Source organism: Heterocephalus glaber, unplaced genomic scaffold (assembly GCF_053883595.1).
Source record: "Heterocephalus glaber isolate CG9 unplaced genomic scaffold, H.glaber_assembly_v1.0 deba00000937, whole genome shotgun sequence".
NCBI classification, from domain to species: Eukaryota; Metazoa; Chordata; class Mammalia; order Rodentia; family Bathyergidae; genus Heterocephalus; species Heterocephalus glaber.
In genome coordinates this window covers 7,330,427-7,357,087 of record NW_028258173.1, presented here as the reverse complement: position 1 = coordinate 7,357,087, position 26,661 = coordinate 7,330,427, and the positions used below count along the sequence as shown (strand labels likewise).

Here is a 26,661-nt window from a genome sequence, read left to right as displayed (position 1 = left end):
TAAACCAACCAGAGAAGTGTGAGGAGAATGCTATTTATATAGCAGATACAGGCCTGTGATTGGCTCGCATTCAAGACTGCTGATTGGTCCAATTTTGAACCGTGATTAGTCTATGTGTAAGCCTGCTGATTGGTCTGATTGGTCTAAACTCAAACCTTCTGATCTAAGCCTACTGATTGGTCCAAGTTTAATTCTACTGCTTGGTTCAAATTCAAGCCTACTGCAGTCAGTGTAGATACTTTCTAGAGTGAGAGTGGGTGTCTAGGACATCTGCATCTGTCACAGCAGCAGTTCAGTGGAGCAAGGGAAAGAGGGTACCATGGCTGACAGGGGAGCTGCACCTGTCAGAGCAGCCTGGAGTGGCTGAGAAGTAACCCGAGGGGTGTTGGGAGGACACTGAGGCACTCTGTTACCAATCCCTCCTCCAGGGATGGTGCAGGAGCAAATGGAAGCAAGGGGGATGGGTGTCACAGCTGTTGACCAAGCCACATCCCCCTCTGGCCATCACAGGAGAAAGGGGAGAGAGGCAGAGAGAGAGAGAGAGGGAGAGAGAGACAGACAGAGAGAGAGAGAGAGAGGTTTGAAGATACTGAAAGATGGAGGAAGGTGTCAGGAGCCAAGATTTCCCCTGGAGCTTCCAGAAGGAACACACCAGCACCTTGACCTTAGGAATCTTAACTCTCAGAACTGTAAGCTCATACATGTATGTTGTTTCAAGCCACCAATTATAACTGCTACTGAGCCAGTTCTAACAGCTCAGCCACTAGCCAGTGTGCCAGGCCTGGTGGCAGCCCCAGACCACAGGGTTGGGGACAGATATGGGCATAGGAAGGGCTGGCAGGTGAGTGTGGCCTTCTGTGGTGAGGAGATGAATCCCCAGAGCAAAGCAAGGTCACACTGGTGGGCTGTACCCCTGAGGAGGTGTGAGGAGGCCATGTGAGGATTTCATTCTCCTTTCCCTTGAACTCTGGTGACAACCAGGAAAGTGGTTGGATCCACTTTCAATGTGGTTCTCCAGTGTCTGCACTCCACACAGTTGTCTCCAGTCAAGCCTGTCACATGGGAATGAAAGGCCAGGAAGTGTTAGAAGTGAGGCCTAGTCCACCTCACCCTGCTGTCTCTGAGGCCACTGAGGCAGTAGTGGTAGCCTTGTGCCCTGGACAGAGGGGCAGCATTGAGTTGGGAGAACAGACAGCCCTGGAGTTGCAGGAGGGGCTCAGGAGGGAGGGGAGGCTGGGCGTGTCAGGATGGCCACAAGCTGAGCCTCCTTGCCTCAGGTGAGGGGTCCTAGAACAGGACCATGACATGGTCACATGTGAGCAAATGGGCACTGCTGTGCAGGGCGTGGTGTGTGTGCTTGCGCCCCATTCCAAAAGTTAAGATTTAATTCCCAATGTGACAGTACTAAGATGTGGGGTCTTAAAAGGGGGTCAAAGCCCCTATAAAAGGGCTTGAGGTAGAAGGGGGGCATCATTTTCTTTTCCACCTTTCGCCTTCTACCATGCTGCTATCTAGAGGACACAACAAGAAAGCCCTCCCAGGATCCCAAACCTTAGACTTTTAGCCTCCAGACCTGGGAGTTGTGCCACCTGGGCTCCTGGTGGGAGGGTCTGAAAGGTGGAGGGGTGCTGTGGACTTTGTTGTAGTTTGGATCTTAAATGTTCTTAAAAGTCTTGTATGCTAAAGGCTTGGTCAGCAGCCTATGGTACAGTTGGGAGGTGGTGGAACCTCAAATGGGTGGAGCCTGGTGGGAGGAAGTTAGGTCATTGGGTATCAAGAGCCACTCTATGTAATTTTGGGGGGAAAATAATTTCATAATTAAATTATGGTTAGGGCTATCTGAGACCTAATGTCTTCTTGTTGTGTGGGCTGGCCATGGCATGCAGAAACAATTCTGTGTGCCTCCAGTCACAGTCACAGCTGAGGCCTCAATGGTCTCATGATGCTGTGACACTCAAGGGCAAGATTGCATCAGTTGAAGATATCTTGCTTCCTTGAGAACTGAGTAGTAATGAAGAAAGAGAAATTTTTGCCTAGGGGCAGGACAAATTCCTTATTAGCTTGGCATTTCACCTCATCTACTGTTGTAAGAATTCTTTGCCCATCTCACTGTCCTCATCAACATAAGAGCCTCATCAACATAAGCTCCTCATCAACTTAAGATCCTCATCAGCATAGGATTACCGCCACCCCCTGAGTCACCTGATACTCCCTCTGATTATTGTGTGCACCCAATAAATAGTGGCTATCTTGAAGTGTCTTTGTCTTTGCCCATTCTGGCATTGACCACCCAAGCCCTCACATACTTTAAAATTGTGTCTCTTTGTCTTTCTTTAGCCCTTGCTGTACCCCTCTTTAGGCAGATTGGAGGACTGACCAGCCAGATAATTGGAGGTGCCTTTGATGGGGATATGGGAACCCAAGCCCTTCCTCTCCCTCTCATTTTGCTTTCTGGCCATGATGAGATGAGCAACCTCACTCTACCACAAACTCCCCACCATGATGTTCTGCCTTGCTACAGGCATGAAGGCAACTGGGCCAGTGACCATGGACTGAAACCTCTGAAACTATGAGCCAAAATAAACCTTTCTCCCTTAAAAGCTGATTATCTTAGGAATATCTTAGCAGGGGCTTAGTCAGGAACCAGGTGTAGAGGGGCACTCAGGATATGGTTGATGTGAAGTGAATTCAGCCCAGTCATGTTCCAGGCCTGGCCTGAAGTAACCCTTCCAGGAGTCCTATTCCTCCTAGACATGGGACTCTCCAAGGTAGTATAACACAGAGGGATGTGGTAGAAGATAGGGCCTAAGATTTAAAGGTTGCTTGAAGGACCCTTTCTCATTTGAAAAGAATCTTCATTCTTTATTCAGTCTGCATTTCTAATAGCCAGAAACAAATCCTCTGTAAAATGCACACGTGGACTGTATGAGTCAGGGTAATCGATGACGGCTGGTGTAACAATCACGGCCTCTCAACAAAAGTGGAGGAAATGGCTGTGGGAGGGGGATCTAGAGTGCATTTTATCTCTAGCCACACACTGTTCCCAACCCAGTACCCCATGAATCCCATGAAGGCATGGTGTAGGGATGCATTCCCCAATGTAGGACACCCCCCCAACCCCGTCGTGGTGACTATACCTTGGGAGTTCTTAATCTGACTTCCTGATGGAGAGTCTCAGTGGGGCCCATGTAATTCTCCAGAGGTCTAACAACATGAAGGAGTGGTGGCGCTCCATCTTCCTCGTGGAAGTCTCGATTTAATCTGTACACATTCACCCTACTCCCTTCTGGGAAGCTCTTTGTACCAAGGACATCCTTGTCAAGTCAGGTTTTCTAAAGACTTCTGCTATAAAGCCTTCCTTGGGAGGAACCTGGTGACACTTGTCTTATACATGCATAATAATGAGCAGCAGCCTGGTGACTTCTCTGGACAAAGAAGGCTCACTCCAGGGTGACTTGTCAGGAAATTCTGCAAGTTACATTTTACCTGATTCTGAATTTTAAATTTTATTAAAAATTAAGCAATGTACTACATGATTCAAAATTCAAAGTGTACCCATTCTCATGATAACAAACCCACTTCCTACATTAATTCATTTAGAGGGTGGAGAGCTGATGACCTTATCACTTTTTTTTTTTGAGATGGGGTCTTGCTGTGTTGTCCAGGCTGACCTCAAGTTCCTGAGTTCAAGCTGTCCTCCTGCCTCAACCTCCTGAGAAGATGGGACCACAGGCATATGCCACTGTGACCCACTTTTTTAGTTTTCTTACTTTAGATTCTTGTTAAACAAATGCAGGGCCAGGTGTGGTGGTGCAGGCCTGTAATCCCAGTACAGAAGGCTGAGGCAGGAGGATAACTTTGACGTCAAGGCCAGCCTGGACTGCATAGTGAGACCTTGTCTCAAAAAACAAACAAAAACAAAACAAAACAAAAACCAAATCAGGAAGCCAGGCCCAACCATAGCGGTAGGTTACACAGGACCGGAGACTCCAGGATGGATGGGCATCATTCTATCTGCACTCCCTTCTTCCTTTTCTTTTGCAAAATGAGAAGAAACCTTTTCTCTCGTTTCTTGGGAGCCGTCCTTATGTCTCAGCTCCTTTCTGCTCTGCTGTGTGTGTGTGTGTGTGTGTGTGTGTGTGTGTGTGTGTGTGTACTGGGGATTGAATCCAGGACTTTCATACTGAGCTACATCCCAGCTCTTCTTTATTTTTTAGTTTGAGACAAGGTCTCATTAAATTGCTCAAGCTGGACTCAAACTTGGGATCTGTCTGCCTCACCCTCCCAGAGCACTGGAATTACAGGCATGCGTCACCATGGCCAGCTTCTTCCGCTCTTATGAATCCATCCATACACAACAAGTTACAGATTGCCTGACCTTGAGTTTTCTCCTTTATAAAACAGGGAAATTTCCCTATGATTCTTCATATGTGTGCAGTGAGGATAAAAATCATAACAAAGCATGACACTTAAATAACACAATAATAAAGTGTAGCTGCTGTGAAATAACTACCCTGGTCTGCAGAGTGTTCCCATGCTGTTCCCTTTGCCTTTTATTCCTTAGGCTCTAGACAAAACTCCCTGAACTGCCCTCCATGGATTGTTCTCACATTACAGCAACAGATACTGAAGATGCTGCGTCATGGAAGCCTTGGGCTGAAGACAGGAATCTGCTAACACTAGCTCTAGCTTGCTGCCTCCTGGTGGGACATAGGAGTTGGGGGGTAACCACTCCCACTGGAGAGCTATGCACTGGTCCTTCCCTGCCCACCACTCACATGTGCACACACACATACATGCACACACACACACACACACGCACACGCACACAGTCATACAAAAGTACAATGAAAGAGAAAATAGTTTGCAATGCTACCCAGTACATTTTCTTTTTAGCCAGTACGTTTTTGTAGCCCCGAGTTCCTTTTTAATCCAGCCAGTGCCCTCTGCCTCCTGCTTTCATTGCTTCAGGGATGGGAAGAGACACCAGAAAGCAGAGCACAAAGAGTAAATGTTGCTGCTGTGGTTTCACAGCCTCCCAGCATTTGTGGGAAGAGAAAGGAATGTGCACCTAGCCTGGAGGGACGAGGGAGCAGTGGGAGGGACTTGCAGCCTTGGATGGGAAGAGGTGGCCTGGGCTGAAGTGAGGACAGAGAGCTGGGGGTCCCGGGCTGGCACCCGACTCGCAGTAGCTGAGAGCAACACCCCAGGGACCCGAGGAGCCCATCTGGGGAGCCATTTGCCACTGGGATCAGCTCTTGAAACGGGCCAGTCCAAACTGAGATGTGCTTTGAGTCTAAGATTTAGGCTCATGCCTGCTGAAACGCTCCCATTTGGGGTCTACTGGGGAAAACAAAATACATCACTAAAATGAATTTCACTTGCTTCTTTTCTTTCATTTTTTTCTTTCCTGGGGAGAATGGGTGGGTAAGGTTTATTCACACCATGGAATGCTCTAGCAGTGAAAAGAGATTGCTGCCTGTATTTCACAGAAGAGCCACTGGGTCGTGAAGACAGGACTTGAATGTTGAATACAGGACTCCTGGATCTTAGCGCTTAAGGAAAAAACCCTATATTTTGAAACAATTTCAAACTGAAGGGAAAATTGTGGAAACAGTAAAAGAACTTCCATATATACTTTATCCAAATCTACCTACTAAAAACATTTTGCTACTTTTTGTTATTCTGTTTATATCTACAGATTTTTTCTCCTGCAGATGGGGGACACCATCTGTGATGAGCTGGTGCACTTTCTTAGCCTGGTCTTTGCTTTACAGTCCAGTTTCCCCTTCAGAAGGCAGCACCTTTCTTGGGCCAGAGAACCAACCTGGCAAACAGTCACAGGATCGAGCAAATAGGTGCAGGGAGGTGAAGTTATTTCTGGCCCAAACCTGTTGGAAAGACGAGCCAGGATTGATGCACGCCAGGATTAGAGAATGACCACGAGACGACGTTTCTTTGTTTTTAAACCCCATTCTTTGTAGCTTACAGTGCAGGCAAACTAGAGCCACCGTTGGCCAATCTCCCTGTGCCCTAGACCAAAACAGAGGGATTAGACCACCGTGTGTCTCCACCCTGTGGCCACGTCTAGAATCACAATCCCTGGGCCCTAAGGTTGGGGTCTTTGCTCCTCATTTGTCAGGCTCAAAGAGTTCCCCATTTTGGGGGTCCGTGCAGGTGAGAAGGGAAAGGGCTTGAAATGGGAGGAAGGACAGAAAACCCCTGTTGTGCTTTACAGACCCCTGCCCACCACTGCTCAATGTTACTATGCTGAAAGAAAACTCATTTCATTCCTAACTTGAATTTCCTTGTTTCATGCCCAATGGTCTCTTTGGATTCCTCGGTTTTCCCCACACTAACGGCAGCATGTCCAAGGGAAGGACAGCCACCCCACAGTACTTGGTGTAACGGATTTGTGGTCAGGAAGAACAAGACTTCAATCTCACCTCTGCATGGCCAGCTGCAGGGTCTGGAGCTCTCATTCAGGGCCATCTGAGTGTCAGTCTCCTCAGCTGTGTGATCCATGGCCCAGCTTGGCTCCAAAGCCGTTCTGTTGCTTCTGGGACTCTTCAGGGACTCCTGACCTGTATTCTCACTTCTGCAAGTTCTTTTTTGCCAGTCCTTTCTCTTGTTGCTCTTCCTGGCTCCTTGAACTTGACTTTGGACTGCAGTCTTTGACCTCCAAATCTGGGCCACCTGGCACAGTGGAGTCACAACACACCCCTGAAACCCTGGCTGCAGCCAACCCTAGGTCCCATGTGCCTAGGAAGGAGAGTGGACGTAGGGGCAGCAGAGTCTACCCCTTCAGGATGCTGAGTCAGACATGTGGAAGCACGAAGTGGTATTCTCTCTCTCTGAGTCACTTCTCTTCCCTCCCTCCCTCCGGTCCTCTAACAAATATGTAGAGAGTTTCTAGTGGGGACACAGTCTAGAAGCAGTGCAGAGAGCAGCTGGGAGACTGATACATAAACATCAAAATGTTGTCATAAAATGCCCAAGTGTCAGTGCTAAAGATGTACACCGAGCATCAGCATCAGGGTAGCAGAGGGGATGCTGTCTGTCACTGTAGTGAAGAGTGAGTAGGCGTCAGGGTGGCTTCCTCCAAATGACTTGAATGAATGGAGTCTTGCCAGGGATTTAGCTCAGTGGTGCCGCCGCCTGCCTTGCAAGTGCAAGGTCCTGAGTTAGATCCCAGTACCAAAAAAGAAAAGGATGGAGTCTTGTTGGGGGAAGCAACAAGAGGAGAGGGTGAGGGGCTGATTACCCCAGTTTGAGTACAAAGAAAATAGAGACAAACATAAAGAAAAAAGAATGCCCACATTTTTTTTCTAATAAAATTTGTAAACTATACATTCATACAGCATATATTTTTAGTTTTTGTTTTTATTTTCTTTTCTTCTGTGCTGGGGATCAAACCCAGAGGCTTATGTGTGCTGGGTAAGAGCTCTCCTCCTGAGCTGCACTCTCAGTGCCTGGAGTGATTTTTTTTTTTTTTGGTACCGGGATTGAACTCGAGACCTTGTGCTTGCGAGGTAGGCAGTGGAACCACTGAGCTAAATCCCTGGCCCTGGAGTGATTTTTTTTTTTTTAAAAAAGATAATCCATACACTATAAAATTCAACCTCTTAAAGTTGATGGCTCTTAGCAGAGTTACAAAGTTGCATGACCACTTCCACTATCTAATTTCGCGACATTTTCATCACTCCAAAGAGAAGCCCTAGACCCATTAGCACTCATTCCCAGTACTCCAGCTCCTCCCCAACTATTTTCTGTCTCTATGGATTTTATGGACACTCGGTGCAAACGGAATCATCCACTATGCAGCCTTTGTCCCTGACTACTTTCACTTACGGAGTTCTCAAGGTTCACCTATGCCCCAGCATCTATCAGTTCCTCCTTTTTTTATGAATGAACAACATTTCATTATATGGATACATCACATTTTACATATCCATTCATCAGTGGATGATCACTGGAGGTGTATCACCCTTTGGCTCTTACAAATAATGCTGCTACGAACATTTGTGCACAAGTACTCGTGTGAGCATGTATTTCAATTTCCTTGGATATAAACCTAGGAGTAGAATTTCTGGCTTGTGTGATAACTCCATATTGACCTTCGTTGACATTTTGGATGGGATTATTCTTTGTTTTGGGGAACTGTCTTATGCATTGTTAGATCTTTAGTGGGATTACTGGTCTCTACCTTAAGTAGCTGCCAGCTGTTCTTGCCCACCCCACAACTGTGACGTTTAAAATTGTCTCCAGGTATTACCAGGTGTGGCACAAAGCCATCCCTGGTTGAGCACCACCGGTTTGGAGTGTTCATTGTGTTATTAAAGAGAATACAAGCCATGACACTACTATTCCTTTGAAACATTTCCTCTCTTTGGAAACTTTCTCCCTCCTCATCCCCCAATGCTGATTAACTAACCCCATTTCCCACCATTTCCTCCTTCCCTTATTTAGCATCTTGATTAAGTATCTACCTGGCTTCCCATGCTGTCCTCACCCTGGGATGGGAAAGTAAACAAGATAAGCAAGGTTCCGGCTTAACAGCTTCCTCTTCCTCCTCCTCCTGTTCCTCACCAATAACAAACATCTATTGGTGCAGGCTGTGTAGAGCTCATGTGTTCTACAAATTTACAACCAAAGTCTGTTAGAAGCCATTAAGTCCATGCCTTCGTGCACACATGACATGAGGAAGACAGGAGCCGGGAAAACAGAGAGGGGAGCAGCAGAGAAGGCCAGAGCAGAACTCTGGCCAGAATCCAGGCATACTGATCCCACAAACACCTTCTTTGCTTCCATTACTCAGGGCCAGCTGTGTCTGTCCTGAGACCATCAATGCCCAGGTTTTCACAGGGTGCCTTAGAGCCCAGCCTGAAAAAATACTGTGCAAGCCCATGGCATCATATTTTATTTTATAATATAAAAACTTTCTTATTATGGAATCTAAAAGAGTTGTCCAAGGGAAGAAAGACTAGAAAATGCTATCACACCCTTCTTGATTTTATTCTCAGAAGCTCTTGGTCTTAGTGGCTTTTAATGCGCTTAACTGTCTGACTCAATCTATTTATGTAGCCTCATGTCCCGTCCTCCTGCTATCCTGAGAAATCTCCCCCGTTTCCCCATGTCTTTTCATTGTGTACATGTACCCCTCTGACTGCAAGTACCCTCCTTCCTTCTGTACTTGAGGGACTCCTACTCATCCTTCTGTTCCCAGGAGAAAGGTGCCACCTTTGGAAGGCCTTGCTGGTCTTCTTGGGATTTGCAGGGTAGTCCTCCTCAGCAGCCACTTCCACAGCATCTTGTGCATGACTCACCTAGAGTGCTTGTCCCTGGAATGGGGCTGATTTGTGGGTGTGAGATCTTTGAGTACAAGACTGGTGTTCTGTCGCCAGCCCAGCTCAGTGCCCGGTGTGCAGTAGACACTGTGTATGTGCAGGGATGAGTTCCTATATCATTGACATTTCCTCCCAGTCTTCCCCGTTTTGGGAACAGGACAAGCCCTCCCACCTGATCCCTGCAGTGGCAGGAGGCTGAGAAGGAGCAGAGTGGGCCAGCCTCAGGATTTCCCCCAGCACCTGCCTCATCTGCTATGTAAAAAGCAGATAATCCTGGTTCCAGGTGGGGTGTAGCCCAGCAGTCCCCAGTAGGATAATGGAGTCCTATGTCATTTTAAATTTTCTAGCAGCCTCAGTAAAAAACCTAAGTTAAGAAGGTGTGTTAGTTGGCTCTTTGCTGCTGTGACAAAATACCGGAGAATAGCAACTTACAGAAGGAAAAGTTTATTTTGGCTCACTGTTTCAGAGCTTTCAGTCCATGGTTAACTGGTTCCATTGCCATGGGCCTGAGGTGAGGCAGAATATCATGGTGGAAGGACACAGTAGAGTAAATCTGGTTACCTCATGGCATCTGGGAAGTAGAGAACGAGGGAAACACCCAGAGAGGAAGGGCCAAGTACCAGATATAGTCTCTAAGGCCATGACCCCATGACTCACTCCCTTCAACTAACGCCCACCTCCTGTCTGGGTGTGATGACCATTTGCTATGTGCTTCCTGGGAACCAAGAGGGTGAAGACAATCATGAGGGATTGAGACAGAGAGCTGAAAGGAACTTGCATCAACAAATATCCAGGATACTCTCAATAGCAAAACAAAACAACAAAAAGCCAAAATGAGTAGTTAACAGTGAAACCAGGAAGGAAGCAGTGGCTGCCCTGAGTCATATGCCCATACAAGGAACCTAGCATTTGGGGGTGACCCACACAGCCTGGAGGAACAGGGGGCTCAGACCATTCAAAGTGAGGAGCTGTATCAGAGACACCACCTAGAACCAAAATACTCACAGGGTCTCCTCCTCAGTAAAATGGTGGACCAAAAATTACCTACCTGTGAGCATGGGAAATGATTACAATATAGTAACTGGAAAACTGGGTGTCCACATATAAAAGAATGATGTTGGACTCTTATCTGATACCACATACAAAAATTAACTCAAATGGATCAAAGACCTACAGGTAAGACCTAAAACTATAAAACTTCTAGAGAAAACAAAAGGTTAAATCTTTACAGCTTTGTATTTGGCAATGATTTCTTGGACATGATAGCAAAATCAAAGGCAACAAAAGAAAATAAGACACACGGTACTTTGTGAAAAAAAAAAAAATTTTAAATTTGTGCATTAAAAGGCAGCCCTGGGCTGGGCATTTAGCTCAGTGGTGCCGTTGCCTGCCTTGCAAGCGGAAGGTCCTGGGTTGGATCCCTGGTACCAAAAAAAAGGCAATCCACAGAACAGAGAAAATATTTGCAAATCAATTATCTGATAAGGGATTATACCTGGAATATACCGAGAACTCCTAAATCACAACAAGAAATAAAACAAACAGCCCAATTAAAACATGGGCAGAGGACTTGAAGAGACATCTCTCCAAAGATGACACAAGGTGCTCAACATCTCCAAATATCAGGGAAATAAAAATTAAAACCATGAGATACCACCTAATACCTGGTAGAATAGCTGTCATAAAAATAAACAAAATAAGATGCTGGTGAGGATGTGGAGAAATTGGAATCTTGTGCACTGTTGGTGGGAATGTAAAATGGTGGAGCCATTATGGAAAACAGCATGAAGATTATTCAATAAGAGTAAAAAATAAGAGTTAAAAAAACAACTGCCATATAATCCAGAAACCCCACTTCTGGATGTATATTCTAAAGGATCAAAAACAGGATCTCCAAATGACATTTACACTTCCATGTTTATTGCAACATTATCCCCAATAACAGGTAGAAACAAGCTAAGTGTCCATCAGTGGATAAAGGGATAAAGATGCTCTGGTATAGCCATACAATGGGAAGGAATACTGTCATGTGCTACAGGATGGGTGAACTGTAGGGAACAGGGAAAGGGATGTTACTAGAAACTCTGCAGTAAGTCCTAGTCTCCTGTGAGCCACAGTACCACAAGGTGATTTACAGGAAAGGTAGAAAAATGAGACTGTGAAGAGGCTGAGCTTTTGGTCTGATCAGTGCTGCTCTGGGCAGCAAAAACGAAAGTCCCCGCTTACCGCACCTTTTATTCAGTACATCGGGAGAAACAAATGTAACAAATGACTTGCAGCGAGTTCAGTACATCCTGTGTAAATAAGATGTAACAGTCCAAGATCAAGGAGGAACTGAGTAGATGTTTGTTCCTCCCAGGATGTTTTCAACTCCCAGGATGTTTCTTATCCTGGAGAATCACAGACAGCATCACTGGATTGGAGGCCAAAATGGAGTTATGTCTCGGAATTCCATAGCTGGGCTGTAGGCAGGAGAACTAGACTAACCAAATGATTTTTCCCTAAAATTATGTAGCATTGCTCCCGACAGTGAACCATGAGGACAGATATTATCCAAGTAAAAGAAACTAGGCACAGGACAAATGCTGCATGATTCCACTTGGGTGACATAGCAAAAGTAATCCAACTCGTAGAAGCAAAGAGTGAAGTGGAGGAGGCTGGGGGCTGTCAAGGGCCATGAGGCTCTGTGTTCACTGGGCCTCCCATGAGTCACTAAACTGCCCAGGCTGCTCTTGAACTTGTGATCCTCCTGCCTCAGCCTCTCAGAGTGCCAGGATTACAGACATTTGTCACCATGTTTGTTAGTTCTTTTTACTATAGGCAAAAGAAGGAGAACTGGGCATGGTGTCACACACTGGTAATCCCAGTTATTTAGGAGGCTGAGGCAGGAGGATGGTGAGTTGGGGGTGGGTGTGCTGGGAAACTTAGCAAGACCCTGTCTCAAAATAAAAGGGGCTGGGGGTGTAGCTCAGTGGTAGAGTGCTTGCCTACCATGTCTAAGGCCCTGGGCTTGATCTCCAGCACTGAAAAAAAAAAGACCCTGGATCCAAGGCCCTGGTGGGGGCCCTCACTATTGTTGGCCCTCACTACACCTGGCTGCTACTGCTCCCCATCCCTCACTAGCTCCCCTTCACTTCACATCCCATGCCAGTTGTGTGTGTGTGTGTGTGCACACACGCGCACGCGTGCGCGCGCGCTATAGGCCTGTGGGGAGGAGCTCATGGGAGGAGAAGTTCTACTCTCTGCCCTGCTCTTCCTTTACTAACTTTAGATTCTAGTCAGAAGATGTTTAAGGCATGTGGCCTTCGGCTCCAGGCTCCTAATCGAAACATACTGGCTGGAAAATGCAGGCCCAACTCCTGTTCATTGATTTCTGTGTTCTCTCTGCCCAAGAGAGGGGCCTGTTAGCAGGCTTTGTCCATCAGCTTTCCTGGAAACTCCAGGGTACTTCCGAGAAGTGCGTGTCAGAGTTGGGGAGGTGCTGGGGATAGACAGCTGACAGATACCTGCTCTGGTTCAGTGGCTTCTCTGAGGTGGAGTGGGAGGAGAGATATAAGAAATGTATAACTCCTGACCTGCTAGAGGTCAGGTGTTCCAAGTTCATGTCCTCTGAGTACCAAAGAATAAATTCCAAGGGACAAAGGAGGTTGAGAGTAGGAAAGATTTATTAAGAGAAAACTCCTGAGAGACAGGAGGTGACTCGATTGGGTGGCCCCCAAGGCCCTGTGTCAGAGGCTATTTATACAGCAAAATCACAATGTGGGTACACCGTGAGTCAGATTACAATCAACCTATAGGATTACAAGTACTATACACCCACTTAGCTAATATTGATCCAACAGGGAAACGAGTCAGGTAGCAAGGGTACATGGAAAGAACAAAGGCATTTTGGGAAGGGAGAGAAGTATGGGTCCAGACATTCTGGTCACCCACCTATGGGCCTGATGCCTGGCTGAGCCCATGGGACCAGGTGGTGCTAATTACAATACAGTCTCAGGTTGCTGTTTATCTTGCAGGCCTGGCTATTGCATCTCCATCCTGAGGCTCTCTTCAGATTTGCCCCCAGCCACAATTCTGATGTTTCTGTTTTTTTGTGCTGACTTCCCTGAAGGTCCATCCAATCCTTCTCTGACTGAATATTAATTTCTATCTGACTTAGCTGCCTATATTAGGTGTAGAACCCAGCTCACTGCTTCCAAAGAGAACAGGGATTCCCTGGTTACTCAGTCGGAAATGGCCCGACCCCTCAACCTCCTGAGTGGCAGCACGCCCCAGAGCTGCCCTGTCATCCCTGCACTGCTGGGTCTCCAGGCAGCTGGACCCAAGGGACTGGTCATAGGGGAGGCCTCTGCAGACAGTGGACGGTGGGCCCTCGTCCCCAACAGAATGACTCAGTGCCTTGTCCAGGCTTCCTGTCTCTCCTTCTGGGCTTATCACGGGCCAGAGCCCTGCAGCAAACTCAAAAGCAGAGAAAATTGGCTGAAGGAGAAGAGGGGATCACAGTCTCATGGGGAGAGCAGGCTCCAGATCCCAACCCAGGGACAGGAGAGGCCTCTCCTTGGTCCCCTACTGTGGCACCAGCCCCTTGCTGCCCATCGTCATGACAAAGGGCAGGGTGGGCAGGTGGAACTTGCCAAACCTGTGCATGCAGATGGGGGCTTGTGCTCAGGTGTCAGGGACACACTTCAGTGGGCCTGTTTCTTCTCACACGAAGAGAAGCTCCCTTTGCAGTGAACCCTCTGACCCTCGTGGCACAAAGTGGCATATTCAGGAGTGTTGTTGCTATGGGTGAGGCATTACAGATGTTGCTTCTCTGAGACTTTTAAAATTACTGAATTATTTAAAAAACATTATTTAAAAGAGACAGCATCATTCCCCTGGGGTAATTTTCATTGCTTACACCCCCAACTTGAGCGGACTTCCAAGGCTCAGTGGGGTCTTTGAGGAGGAGCACCAGCAGCTGTGCTGAGGGGAGGGGTTCAGGTCAACTCCAAGGAGGAGGAGGAAGAGGGGAAAGAAGAGGCGTGTGGGAGGCTGGGGAAGAGGAGAAGGAGGAAGAGGAAGAGGAGGCGGAAGAGGAGGAGGAGGAGGAGGAAGCCATTGCTCCAGCAATGTAGACTCAGGGCCCTGTCCTCCTTGGAGTGGGGGACACCCAAACTCATGCCCCAGAACCAGGAACTCGCCACAGAACTGGCCCCTGGAGAAGGACCGTGCCTCAATCAGAGGCTCGTGGACATGAGCCATCAAAACCCAAGCAGACCAACTTAAGGAAAAAATGAGTTTTTAAAATCCTATTTCAGGCACTCAGGCAGGGAGGGTGGTGAGCTGGTCCTTCTGCCTCTCGTCTGTGCTTCCATCTCACGCTCTGCTTGAGTTTTCCCATCAGAGGATGTGGCCATACAAGGCTGGGCTCTGTCCCAGTGGCCCCTGGCCATGAGCGGCATGGGGTGCCCCTGGTGGCATGGGGTGGCTGCCACCTGAAGAAGTAGGAGCAGGCCGCTGGTGCTGCAGGTGCTGACGATGCCTCTGAGCTGTGCAGAGTAGGGAGGATTTCTAGTCAGCTCCCCACATGCAGCCGGTCACTGTGCCCTCTGGGCATGGGGGTATTTCTTCCAGGGTCCTTGTCTCTGCTGGAACAGTGTCTAAAGTGGGAAATCTCTGCACATCCACCTCTCTAAGGAGTCATATCTTTGGTCAGAAGTTCAGAGTTCAAATTCCTACAGATAGGGTGTCTGCACTGCTCCTTGGGGACCCTCTGTGATCCCTTCAACCAGAGGACAGCACCGACCAAGATGAGCAAGATGGGCAGCTTCACAAACACCAGGAGTATGTAGTGTGTCCTGTGAGAGGAACAGCCATCAGAGCCCAGGGGCCCCCGTCACTCCCTACCCTGGCACTGTGAGCTGAGAGCCAGCTGCAGAGCCAGAGGCCCTGCACCCACAACCCCACTCTGAAGACCTCCCAGGAATCTTGCTCATGATCCAACCTTGAGGGCTCCTTGGATACAACCTCAGCTGGTCTTGCATGAGCACTTCTTCCTTTGTAATTTTATTTCCGGGACTTCCTTTTGCCAAAAGAAGATCTAAAACTACACTGAATGTTTAAATACAAAACAATTCACCAGAGTAAAAGACACATTTGCATTAATCCCCTCAAAATGCTCCCGCTCACTTCAAACACTTATTGCATTGTTCTTGCCACTTTCAGAAGCAATTCGGGAAGTCATCTTTTGTGAATGTCTTTAGAAATTGTGATTAAAAAATAACAGTGAATGTGGCTGCCAAGTGCCATTCAAATGGAAAGGCAAGCTTGTAAAAAACATGACAGTGTATCCTCATTCCACTTCCATCATGGGATCTGGCACCATGTGACTTCCGGCTCTTCCCCAAAGTCAAAATGACCATGAAAGATAAACATTTTGAATCAAATCAGGACATTAAGCCAGACATGACAGCACAAGACACTCATGAAAGAGGACTCCCAGAACTGCTTCAGAAAATGGCAAGAACAATGGGATAGGGATGTTCTAAGTGAGTGGGAGCATTTTGAGAGGCATTAATGGCACTGTGTCTTTCACTGTATTAAATTTTTAAAAACGTAAACACATATTATATTTCTCTATCACACCTCACAGATCTCAGCCCAATAGAAACCTGGAGGCCACCACATGTAGGCTATGTTTTCCTGCCTTTGTCCCCCTAATGCCAGCTCCATGTCGACAAATCACTCTTCCTGCTGTCTGTCCCATGATGTCTTAAATCATAGAGATTGGTACCTTATCTCCCCTGGCACCCAGAGGCCACCAGTGCTTTTCTGTTGACCACTGAATGGTGATGCTGAGAGAGGAGAGTTCTGCAGAGGGCTTTTCCAGTGAGGGCTCAATGGGGAGGTGGTGGGTGAGGACTCAGGGGGTGGAGGGTGAGCTTGGGGTTTTAATCTGAATGTAACAAGTGCTGGCATCGTTGACAGAAACAGGCATAGTCCTCAGGCTTGGGTCCCATGGAAGAATCCCAAGTAGGGTAGCAGAAGAAAGGAGCTGAGAGACTTACCTTTTGTAGGACCCAGAGGACACCCCCATGTTGCTCTCGTCACTAGATTCAGTAAGTGGTTTGGAGGACGTGGTGATTGTTCCCACTAGACACAGGCAGAGTTGACCACAGGTGAGTGTACAGTCTGGGGGTTTATTCATGACTCTAATGCAACCCTATCCCAGGGCCCTCATCAGGAGACCCCACTGTCCTGGACTGGAAAGTTTCATCTCTTCAAATACAGTTTCTTGGGCTTCTATTGAGTCAACTGACACCCAGCACACAGTCATTTTTTCCCATCATTTTCAAGTGTGTAAGGAGAAATAAAAATGAAGTAGAAAAAAATCACCATCATTTATTCATAGTCTCTTGCCACTTACTGTTGGGGAAAATAAAATCCTTGGTCCTTTCCACTCATGTGGAACCCAAGCTGGGCTCAAAGACCGAAGGTTCCAAAGATGAGGTGCCCAGTGACTAGGGTGATCAGGGAGAGGGAGGCTCTGGTGAGTAGAGAGTGCACTCCAGTTAAGCAGTGAACAACTATGAGGAATGAAACATTTTGTATGAGGTGAATTACGGTGAGCAGTTTTGTCATAGACTCCTGAGACCCTCTTGGCCCTGAGCATTCCTGACCTGTAGCTTTTTTTTTTTTTTTCAGCATTAGGGATTGAATTTAGGACTTTCTTGCTAAATTATATAAATTATTTTTGAGACACGATCTGACTAATTGCTAAATTGCTCGGGCTGGGCTTGAACTTGTGATCCTCCTGCCTCAGCGCCCCCAGGGTTCTGGGATTACAGATTTGCACGGCCACATCTGGCTTGTAGCTAGCCTTTATTTTAGTCCTTGCCATGGCAAGCTCTTTGCCCAAAGGTCCCCAGCTGCCATCTCGCCAGGCAGCTTCCAGCTGAGCTCCAGATATTGTAATTCCAGTCCTAACAGTTCCTGTGGAGGCCCCTGATTGCCATATAGGTTGGTGGTCTTATGGGCCCCACCAGGAGCCCTAAATGCCTTCTCCTTAAAGCTCCACACTGGGCATATTCTTTTGCTTCTCTATCCCTCGCCCACATGTCTTACCCAATCCCCTTCCTGTCCCCAGAGACCTTTTGAACTTCCCCTACATGGTAGTTCTGGGGAAGTCTTGCTTGGAGAACCCTTTCTGGACACACTTCACCCAAGGGCACCTCACTGGTTTCAACCCTAACAACACATGGGCCATTTGAAACCCAACACCATGTGCCCATCACCATTGCCCGGATGGATGTGGAGCTGAGGATGGCTGAGCACCAACGAGCTAGGTAGAAGCAGAGAGCTCATTCTCAGGGAGCACCAACAGCAGAAGGAAGACTCTGGAGCCTCTTGGAGGGCCTGAGGCACGAGGGAGGTGCCAGGCAGCCAGAGAGCTCCCTGATGTTGACTTCCAAGTGAAGCCTTCCTTTCCAGCTATTTGAGCACCTCTTCCTCACTCTTCTCCAGAGAGTTAGAGGAGGGGACCCAGACAGGAGAGATGCTGCAGAACACTCAGCAGCACTCTGGGTTGCAGGCCTGGGGGTGGTCAACACTGGACCCTTTGGGTTGTCCAAGCTCCCCACTCCCCTATGTCACAACAGATCTGGGGTATGAGTTCCAGGAGATTGGCCACTCCCTAGACATGCCTTGGGACCCTCCCTGAACATCCAAGGCCCACCTAGGGATCCAATGGCAGAATAAGGCTGCTAGGGCTGTGTAGCCCCAGAACAGTAGGATGGGGCCACGGGTTGCTGAAAGAGAGGTCCATATCCTACCTCCACCCCAAGATCTACCAGCCACGCCCAGTGTCAGCTGGATACCTCAGAGGCCCTCAGGGATGAAGACAGATGTGCTGGGTGACTGCTCTTCCTTGCTACTCTCCACTCTCCCCCATCTGTCTGTCTGCCTGCCTGCTGGTCTGTCTTTCTGTCTGCTAGGCTGCTGGTCATTTCCCTCCAGCCCTTGGTGGGAAGGAAAACAAGCACCGACTTTTTCCATTCTAAGCACCAGGGTCTGGTGGTGCAGATGAGCAAGTTCTTACCTGGGTCAATGGCCACTTTAACTGGTATCCCTTGGTCAGTTCCACTTCTCTGAATCCCACACCAGTAAGTGTCCGAGTCATCTTGCCTGAGCCCCTCCATGGTCACCTGGAATGCCTGGGCCCTCTGATTGTCCCTGATGGATACCCGGCCATTCTTCTCTTCTTTCTCTGACCCTCTGGTTTTAACAAGGATCTCACATACATACCAGCTTGCTCCTCTACACCACCACTTATTGTGGGTCTTCCATCTTGGGCTATAGTGACACTGCACGGTCACAGACCCTCCTGCTGAGCCCCTCACAGACTCCGGGCCTTGGAGGGAGAAACAGCCTGGAAAATAGAATCACCAAGTACAGCTCCCATCACCCTGAGCCAGGCTGATGTCCAGAGCCTGGATGAGGGTCCCAGCTACTCCCTTCACCCCAACACACCTGGCTCTTTGCATCCACCTCCTCCGAGGTCCAGCCTCCTGTAACCCCTCAGTGAGATGCTTCGGCTCTCCAGACCTCCTTTTCCTATACTTGTGACACTTCTGATTTTCTGCACCTTCTTGTCCTCTCAATGCTGTGCTTATCTGATCTCTTCCTTCTTTTCTGTCTGCTCTGTCTCTAGGCTTCAACCACTTCTCTCTTCTCTTTCTCTCTCTTTAAATCTTGGTGTGGCTGATGGTGTGTTAATTAATATTTAACACCAGCTATATGTGGAAAAATATCTCTGGTTCATAACATTTTGCCAATTTCTGTGGTATAAATGCTCCCATCATGGCTGGTGACAGCTATCAATATGTTGCCAATGGACACACTGAGCAGAGATGTCCACAGACTACTCTCGTGAGCCGGTATGAGCTGGCTTCATATGCCACAGGGAAGCCCAGAGTCCCCTTCCAGCCTTCACCTTGTCTCACCTGTGTCCCCAGAGAGGGATTCCCTCCATTGCCATGGCTTCAGTTGTTGCCTGCATCCTGGACCCCCCAAATCCATACTCATAGCTCAAATTCTCCCCTTTGCTCCAGCCCACCATTTGTAAGTACACTCCAGCTATCTCTCCCCCATCCAATAGGCACGGAACTGAAGGTGCTGCCTCTCCCAGCCCACCTACTCTTCTATCTCCTCTCTCTAGAGGCTCCAGCTGGAGGTCTCTGAGAAGAGCAGGTCTGTCTGAAGGTGCTGCCTCCTCATACTTTGGACCTTCTCCCTGCACTATTTCAATTTACTTGAGATTTGCATTTGTGGTCAGCATGATAATGCCCACCTAGATGTTGACATCCTAATAGTCTGAGCCTATGAATGTGTCCCACACATGGAAAAAGAGAATACGCAGTTGTGATGAAAGATTTTAATTTTTATGATCCTGTATTTAATTTTATGATCCTGTATTATCCATTGTGTCCTTGTAAGTGGGAGAGTGAACAGACAGGTGCTGGGGATGTAGCTCAACAGCACAGAGCCTGCCTGGCAAGTCAAGGCCCTGAGCTCAATTCCCAGTACCAAAAAAAGAAAAGAAAGGCAGTTAGGTTTGATGATGATCTGTTGCTGGCTTTAAAGATGGAAGAGACGCCATGGGCCAAGGAAAGCACAGGGCTTCTGGAAAAGGCAAGGAAGCAGATTGTCCCTTACGGCCTGAGAAGGAACATAACCTTGCTATTGGCCAGGAAGATCATTTCAGGCTCCTGATCTTCAGATCATGAAGTAAGATCATGAATTTGTACTGTTCTAAGCCACTGAGTTGGTGGCAATTTGTTACAGCAGCCATGGGAAATTCACATGATATTCAATCGGCAGAAGCAGCTTCGTGACCTTCAGATCAGCAACTCCACTCCGGAGCCTCCCTAGAGAGCTTAGTGTCCTCACAGGTCCTGGGTTCTCTGCAAGCGATTTCAATACCGTGCAAGTGCGCCTCACAATTATCTTGGTTTGGCCTCTGCTGTTGCAGTCCGCAGGGACAGCATGATCAAACCAAAAGACTGTGAACTTTGCATGCAGAAAGATGCATCTATCACAGACTAGTTGGGAAACCTTGGGTGAATTACTTCCCCAAGTTTCACTTCCTTATTTATAAAATGGCAATGCTACTAACTCCCTTATGTAGCTTGTTACAAGACTTAGATGTGTGTCCAGTATATTTGGGGGGTGTTTTGTCAGCAATTGCCCATCAACAGGGCAGGACCTTGCCGATGCCCGGATTGTGGCAGCAGCTTCCAGGTCCATAGCATCTATCTCCGATCTCCTCTCCGTACTGCTGCCAGAGTTACGTCCTTGAAACCGTCTACCACTCAGCTGCACTTGCTGGGAGCTTGAGTCTTTCAAGATCCTCCTGCAGCCATCCTCCCCTGCCTCACAGTCACTTAAATGCTTCATTTTGGCATTTATGTCTTTTTTGCAAGCTGGCGCCTGCTTCCTGTCCAGCGTCATTCCCTGTCTCTCCTTGTCTCAGACTTTCTAAGTTGCCTCCACTTTTCTCTTCCCCTCCTGATGATGTGTCCTCATGTACTGCTTCCTGCCCGCAAGCACTGCTCCAGTGTCTGCCCTCCTCCCAGTCGTATATGGCATCATCCATTGCTGTGCAAACTGTAGCTAACCTTAGAATTGAAATGATTATGACCAAGATCATGGTGACCTGCTTCTTTTAAAAAACAATCTCTAACTCTATCGGTATCTACTATGCGCCAGACACTGAGACCAGACAGCTAGGAGTAGGGACAGAGAGAGGGGACAGGAGGAGGGAGAGGTGGAGGGAGGGAGGGAGAGAGAGAGTGAATAGTAAAGACAGAAGCTCTGCTTTTTGTGCACATCCTTGTAAAGAAGACAGGAAAAGAGAAGCTAACTGAAGTAAAATACCAATGTAAAGTTCAGGCTCTGCAGGAAGGTCCAGTAAAGCAGCTGCAGGAGGAGGTGGCATGGGAAAGACTTTGAGAATGCACAGAGCTTGCACTTTGGAGGAGGTGTGGAAGGTGACTGGGAGGAGGGCAGACACTGGAGCAGTGCTTGCGGGCAGGAAGCAGTACATGAGGACACATCATCAGGAGGGGAAGAGAAAAGTGGAGGCAACTTAGAAAGACGTTAATTCCAGTACTGATATAACAGTAATTATTAAAAAAAAAATTCAAAGGCCATTAACAGGGACTTAGACTAGTAAGTTATGGTGCACCTACAGTATGGCTATAAAAAAAAGACACCTGGGTATGGTGACACATACCTGTTGCCCCAGCTACTAGGGAGGCAAAAGCAGGAAGATTGAAAGTTCAAGGCCAACCTGAGCAACTTAGCAAAAACCTACCTCAAAACAAAATATAAAAAGGGCCGGGGGTATAGCTCAGTGGTAGAGCTCCCTATGTTCAATCCCCAGACACATTTTCAGACAATGATAGGAGACATGACTGAGATATATTATTATTAGGTTCTTTAAAAAGTTCCCTAACAGGGGCCGAGGATTTAGCTCAGTGGTTCCAGTGTTCGATCCCTGGAACCAAAAAAAAAAAAAAAAGTTCCCTAACAAACTGTATGTGATTCCATTTCTGTTTTTTCTATAGAACATACATAGAAAACATGTGTTTGAAACTTTTAACAGTGGTTAGCACTGAGATTGGCTTTTGGAGGGGAAATTTCTCTTTCTAAATCATACATTTCTATGGGTATAAATGTTTGTGAGGGCATTAATGGATAAAAGAGTAAGAAAAAAATCTGAACAATAAAAAAATGAGGAAGCTAGGAGAAGAGTTGTTAAAAGCCAGCAGCTGCTGTGAACTAAAATCAAATGCAGGAGTCAGCAAATAGGGACACGTTTTTTCCTAAAAGAAATATAACAGAGTTCCAGTAGAGAGGAGAGGTTCAATACAGATTATGTTTGCAGCCATCACAAGCAGCAGAAAAGACATACAGAGGCATTGCTGTAGATGTTCCATCAAGCCCAGTATCCATGACTGAATGTGACTGCAAGGCATCCACAATGTGGTTGGGTCCACTGAAAAAAATGTGTGTGGGGTTGTGTAGGGGGCTGTAAACATGGATAACGACGGATGGAGCTATTGATTAGGCTTATGAGTGAGAACCGGAGGCCAAGGCAGGGTGTAAGTTCAAGCCAGGCCTGGGCAACTTAACTCAGTGAGGCCCTGCCTCAAAAGCAAAAAGCAAAAGGAGCTGGCAGTGCAGCTCAGTGCAAAGGCCCTAGGCTCAATTCATAGAAAAACAGCAATAGAATTAGTTTGAGAGGAGAAGAGGGTAGAGGCAGAGCTCTGGGCACAGAGCCAAAGGCTTCCAAAGTAGAAGGCTCTTTAAATTGTAGTTTTTCATTTTTTGTGAATCTGAGATGTAAGCTTTCTCCTTTGAATCAGTCCTTCCCGTGTGCAAAAATCCTTGTCAAAATACTCTCAAGGTATGGCATTTTGTGTCTCTGTAAGTGTAGGAGCATGCATGTGAGTGTGAACGGGCATGAGTGTGTCACCATGGAGATGTGGATATGGATGGAATGTACGGGGTGTGACAACATTCAGGTGTGTGCCTTTGAGTTCACCGTGGCGGTGGGGGTGTGTGCGCACGTATGTGTGATTGTGCACACACCCATGTCCAGGGCTTCTCACCCAGCCCTTCTGCTCAGCCTCCAGGGTAGCCACATGGTGGGATAAAGAAGGTAACATTCTGGGATCAGGGTCACATTCCCACTTATGCATCCTAACTGTGTCTTTTGTTATCAGCCTCACATCTAACCAGCCCCCAGCAGGCATCTTGTGCACCCAGAGCTCCTCTGCTTCATGTGCTCCCCTCCCCGAGCCTGCACCCCTTTGCACAATGGTGCTGTCCCTGGGATGCCCTTTCTGCTTGCTGAAAGGACTGATCGTTTCCTTTAAGGGGCAGCAAAGGACCAGTCTCTGAGACACTTTCTGCAGCTTGCCCAGTGGGAACGGCTTGCTGTTCTGAGCACATCTCTACTGGGATCTCATTGTGTCCTGTCCTTGGTGGTTCTTCAAAAGTATAACTCACTCACCAGGCTCTCCGTGGTCTTCTTTAACAGCCAGCCCCATTTCCCTTTCCCCTTCATCTCCTCAGGGCCCGATGCACCCTGGACATTATGTCGGGCCCAGTGCACTTCTGCAGAATGAATCAACAAAACCGCCCCTCATTTTGGTGGACAAGGCGGGTCTCCTTAAGGGACTCATGACCTCTAAGGTTGCTCTGCTCCTGTAGTATCAAGCCCCCAGCCCAGCCCCACTCACCTGTGAGGCTGAGAAGGAGCAGAGCTGGGGGCAGCCACATGGTCCTACTTTCCTGCTCACTGCTCTGAACTACACCAAGCAGCAAACAGATCCAGCGGGACTGTCCAAGGATTGGCTGAGCCCAGGCTCACCACTTCTGCTGTCCAGATTGCCTTTGATCTTCTGACTCATTCACTTCCTTTTATAGAGTGGGTATTTCCTGCTTTTAATTATTCAGCAAAGAGGGCGTCCTTTCTTGGTAGAACTGGGTTATCAGCTAAGAATGTCCTCACTAGGTAGAAAAGAGGAGGCAAGGGGACTGTGCAAGGTGAGGGGGCCCAGGAGAGACAAGTCTTCAGACTAGCGGGGGTGGGGCATCTAGTCTTTCAGGCCTTGAGTTGAGGCAGACAACACCTCAGATGTTAACTCCAGGAGTGGATCTGCACCAGAGTGATGGACCACAGCAGCAGGGAACCCCAACTCACGTGGACCATCGTTGGCTATCAGGACATTTGGTCAGGTGTCATAGCCAAGTGTATAAAAGTACAGACTGGGGTCAGACGGATTAGGCTCTTACCCTTCTTACAAGCCTTGGTCAACTTACTTAATCCTCCCAACCTGTTTTTATTCTTTTGTGTGCGTGTGTGTGTCTATTAATTGGGCTTACATGATTTTTGTGAGAGAATTAAATGAGAACACCTACATGAAGTTTCAGTTCTGAGAAACAAGTGGGTTGGGTCCCCAAACGGCAGAGCAGTGAATGCTTCTTAGCAACTCAGCTTCTCCAGGACAAAGTGTCTGGAGTCTGGAAAGCAATAGCTGGGAGAGGAGTTGAAGTGAGTGGAAGTTACCTGGGAACCATGAGGGAACTGCAGGCAGCTGCTGCTGGGAGGCAAAGAAAAACTAGCAACTTTTTTGCTCACAGAGAACCGAAAACTGCATCAGGACCAGGAGAGCCATCTGCAGTTGGATAGGACACTGCTTCTGGAACAGCCTTCCATGGTCAACGGATGGTGGGGAATGACTTTGGTACAAGCGCCGGCAGCTGCAGCCCACAGAAGGAGCTGGTGGGGATGCCATTATGGGGAAGGGCTGAGTGTTTGAATCTGGGTCCCAGTGCAGGCCCTTGGCTGCTTCGCATTGCCAAATTCCCAGAGTGCATGAGGCAAAGAGAGGCAGGGGCTGGTGAACACAGATCTGGTTCCTGCGGTCAGAGGCCAGGTTCGGCCTGAGTTACACAGGATGGGAAGCCCACATTGGTATCATGGTCTCACTGTAGGCAGATCTCTATACCCAGCACTGTTCTGGGGGCGGAGTGCCACCTTAAGACTTCCAGCATGAACAGAAACATGTCCTGATTTGAGCTCTTCTCCTTAATCCTAGGCTGAGGAAAAAAGCCACGCATCCAAAATAATAGGAAATTGTCTTTATTATTCTTTGCATCATTTTTTATTTTACCTTTTAATTTTTAATTCTTTACTTTCTTTCTGTATACCCCCATACTTTTTAAATTTAATGCATAAACATATAACTCCCTTTATTAGAGAAATTGTACAAGAAAAAAAAAAAGAAATTGTACATATTGGTAAATATGGTCAATGGTCACATCTATGGGTTAATTCTTTAAAAATCAGAATCAATAATTAGGATAGATTCTACGTTCTCTTTGTTACATTGTGAAGTGTCTTGTGTAGTCATATTTTATTGTTGGAATGACAGCTTGTACAAATTTCAAAAAAATTAGAAGATACATATGAACATCAAGCTCTCCTCCTCCTTCTGCAACTGTCTAAATGATTTTCTTCATCACTTCAGCATGCCTGCATGGGTGAACGGAACACATAGGAGGTGGAGGGAGATGAGGGTGATTTTCAATGGTCACTTTTCTTCACATGATCTTTACTGATGTCTTCATACATGTGCTCAACTGTTAAAGGTTGCCGTTGCTCATCACAGCCGAACAACCATAGTCACGGTGCCTGGTAATACTTACCATAAGTGATGTATAAGTTGTAAGTTCTCGTCTGTAAAATAGCACATTCACCTCCTGCATCAGTTTTAGCTTTACAAGCTTCTACTATTTTCCTTGTATCTAAAGTAGCCTCATCTGTTTCCAACAATCCACTTTCTTTATATTCTTCCATGTCTGCAGCTTCTCCTTCATCTTCCTCTTCTTCCTCTTCACAGAGTGCTGAGCAATCTTGGAGTTTTATACTCTTTGTTTTCCAATGTAATCTCCTTAACTGCTTCAGTTATTCCTGCAATACTTGTGTTGTGATATGTATCTACCCATCCCCCATCACCATCATCATCTTCAATGATAGCTTCCAATTCATCTGAATATTCCATCTGTTTACCGCGTTTGTAGCATGGCACATTTTTGGTTACCAAAAATTGTTTGCCTGTTGATAGGTATGTTTTCACTTTTAATTCTTCCCCTGTAGCTCATTGCCATGTTGGGCAGTGGTGGACTAAGTGATCTCCAGCTGCCACAAACACTTCTGGGGTGATTACACCTGTTTCCTTAAATTTTGATTTCTTGAGGACTGGGGTCAGGTACTCAGCCACTTCCAGTGCCTTTCCCTTCACTGTGTTAATCACATTCTGCATCCTGGGGCCCGAGCAGCTGCCCGCCCAGCGATACTGTGGGGAGGAAAGCGGACAGGGACCGGGGAGTCAAGCGTCCCCGATGCGATGCGGACGATTCTCATCAGTGCCCTCCTGGCGGCACATGAAGGGACGGCTCGGGATAGGACGCGACGCGACGCGGTGGGACGGGGCGCGATCCTCACGCCCCAGGCAGCTCACGGCGGGCCGGGCCCAGTTATCACCGGGCCGCGTGGGACGGTGGCTGGGCCCAGGGGTGAGCTGAGGGAACAGGCGGGTGCACACACATCCCTCGCCCTCTCAGGAGCCGTCTCCTTCCTTTTGCTTCAGTCGCACCCCTTCCGGCTCCCCTTCCTCCTCTCACTCGCCGTAACTCCGCTAGCCATTTGGGCCTCACGTGACACTTGACACCCCTCACGTGACGCGAGAAGGGCCGCGCT

General features: G+C 47.7%; 1 protein-coding gene and 1 pseudogene across 2 annotated transcripts; both read right to left on the bottom strand.

The window, feature by feature from the left end:
* Positions 1–12,875: 12,875 nt before the first annotated feature.
* Cd300lb (CD300 molecule like family member b) lies at positions 12,876–23,917 on the bottom strand. Of its 2 annotated transcripts, XM_087208539.1 has the most exons (5): positions 23,636–23,917; positions 18,393–18,756; positions 17,898–17,921; positions 15,409–15,435; positions 12,876–15,187 (listed from the first exon to the last, which is right to left on the bottom strand). In XM_087208539.1, the coding sequence occupies exons 1-5, from the start codon at positions 23,673–23,675 to the stop codon at positions 15,022–15,024; spliced, it is 621 nt and encodes a 206-aa protein (XP_087064665.1). In that variant the 5' UTR covers positions 23,676–23,917; the 3' UTR covers positions 12,876–15,021. The 2 variants fall into 2 exon arrangements, with proteins under 2 accessions (XP_087064665.1, XP_004861118.2); XM_004861061.4 differs by lacking the exons at positions 15,409–15,435; positions 17,898–17,921 and adding an exon at positions 16,397–16,481 and having other exon boundaries at positions 18,427–18,756; positions 23,636–23,906.
* Positions 23,918–24,216: 299 nt separating this feature from the next.
* Positions 24,217–26,643, bottom strand: LOC101724608 (ubiquitin-like-conjugating enzyme ATG3 pseudogene; annotated as a pseudogene).
* Between the last annotated feature and the right edge of the window lie 18 nt (positions 26,644–26,661).

Excerpts from the sequence above, each read along its gene's own strand:
- Cd300lb (XM_087208539.1), bottom strand. The coding sequence starts at position 23,675 with ATGTGGCTGCCCCCAGCTCTGCTCCTTCTCAGCCTCACAG. Across the intron at positions 18,757-23,635 it reads GCTCCTTCTCAGCCTCACAG|GCTGTTTCTCCCTCCAAGGC; the intron begins GTGAGTGGGGCT and ends TCTATTTTCCAG. Across the intron at positions 15,188-15,408 it reads TCTTCTTTTGGCAAAAGGAA|GACACACTACATACTCCTGG; the intron begins GTCCCGGAAATA and ends TTCCTCTCACAG.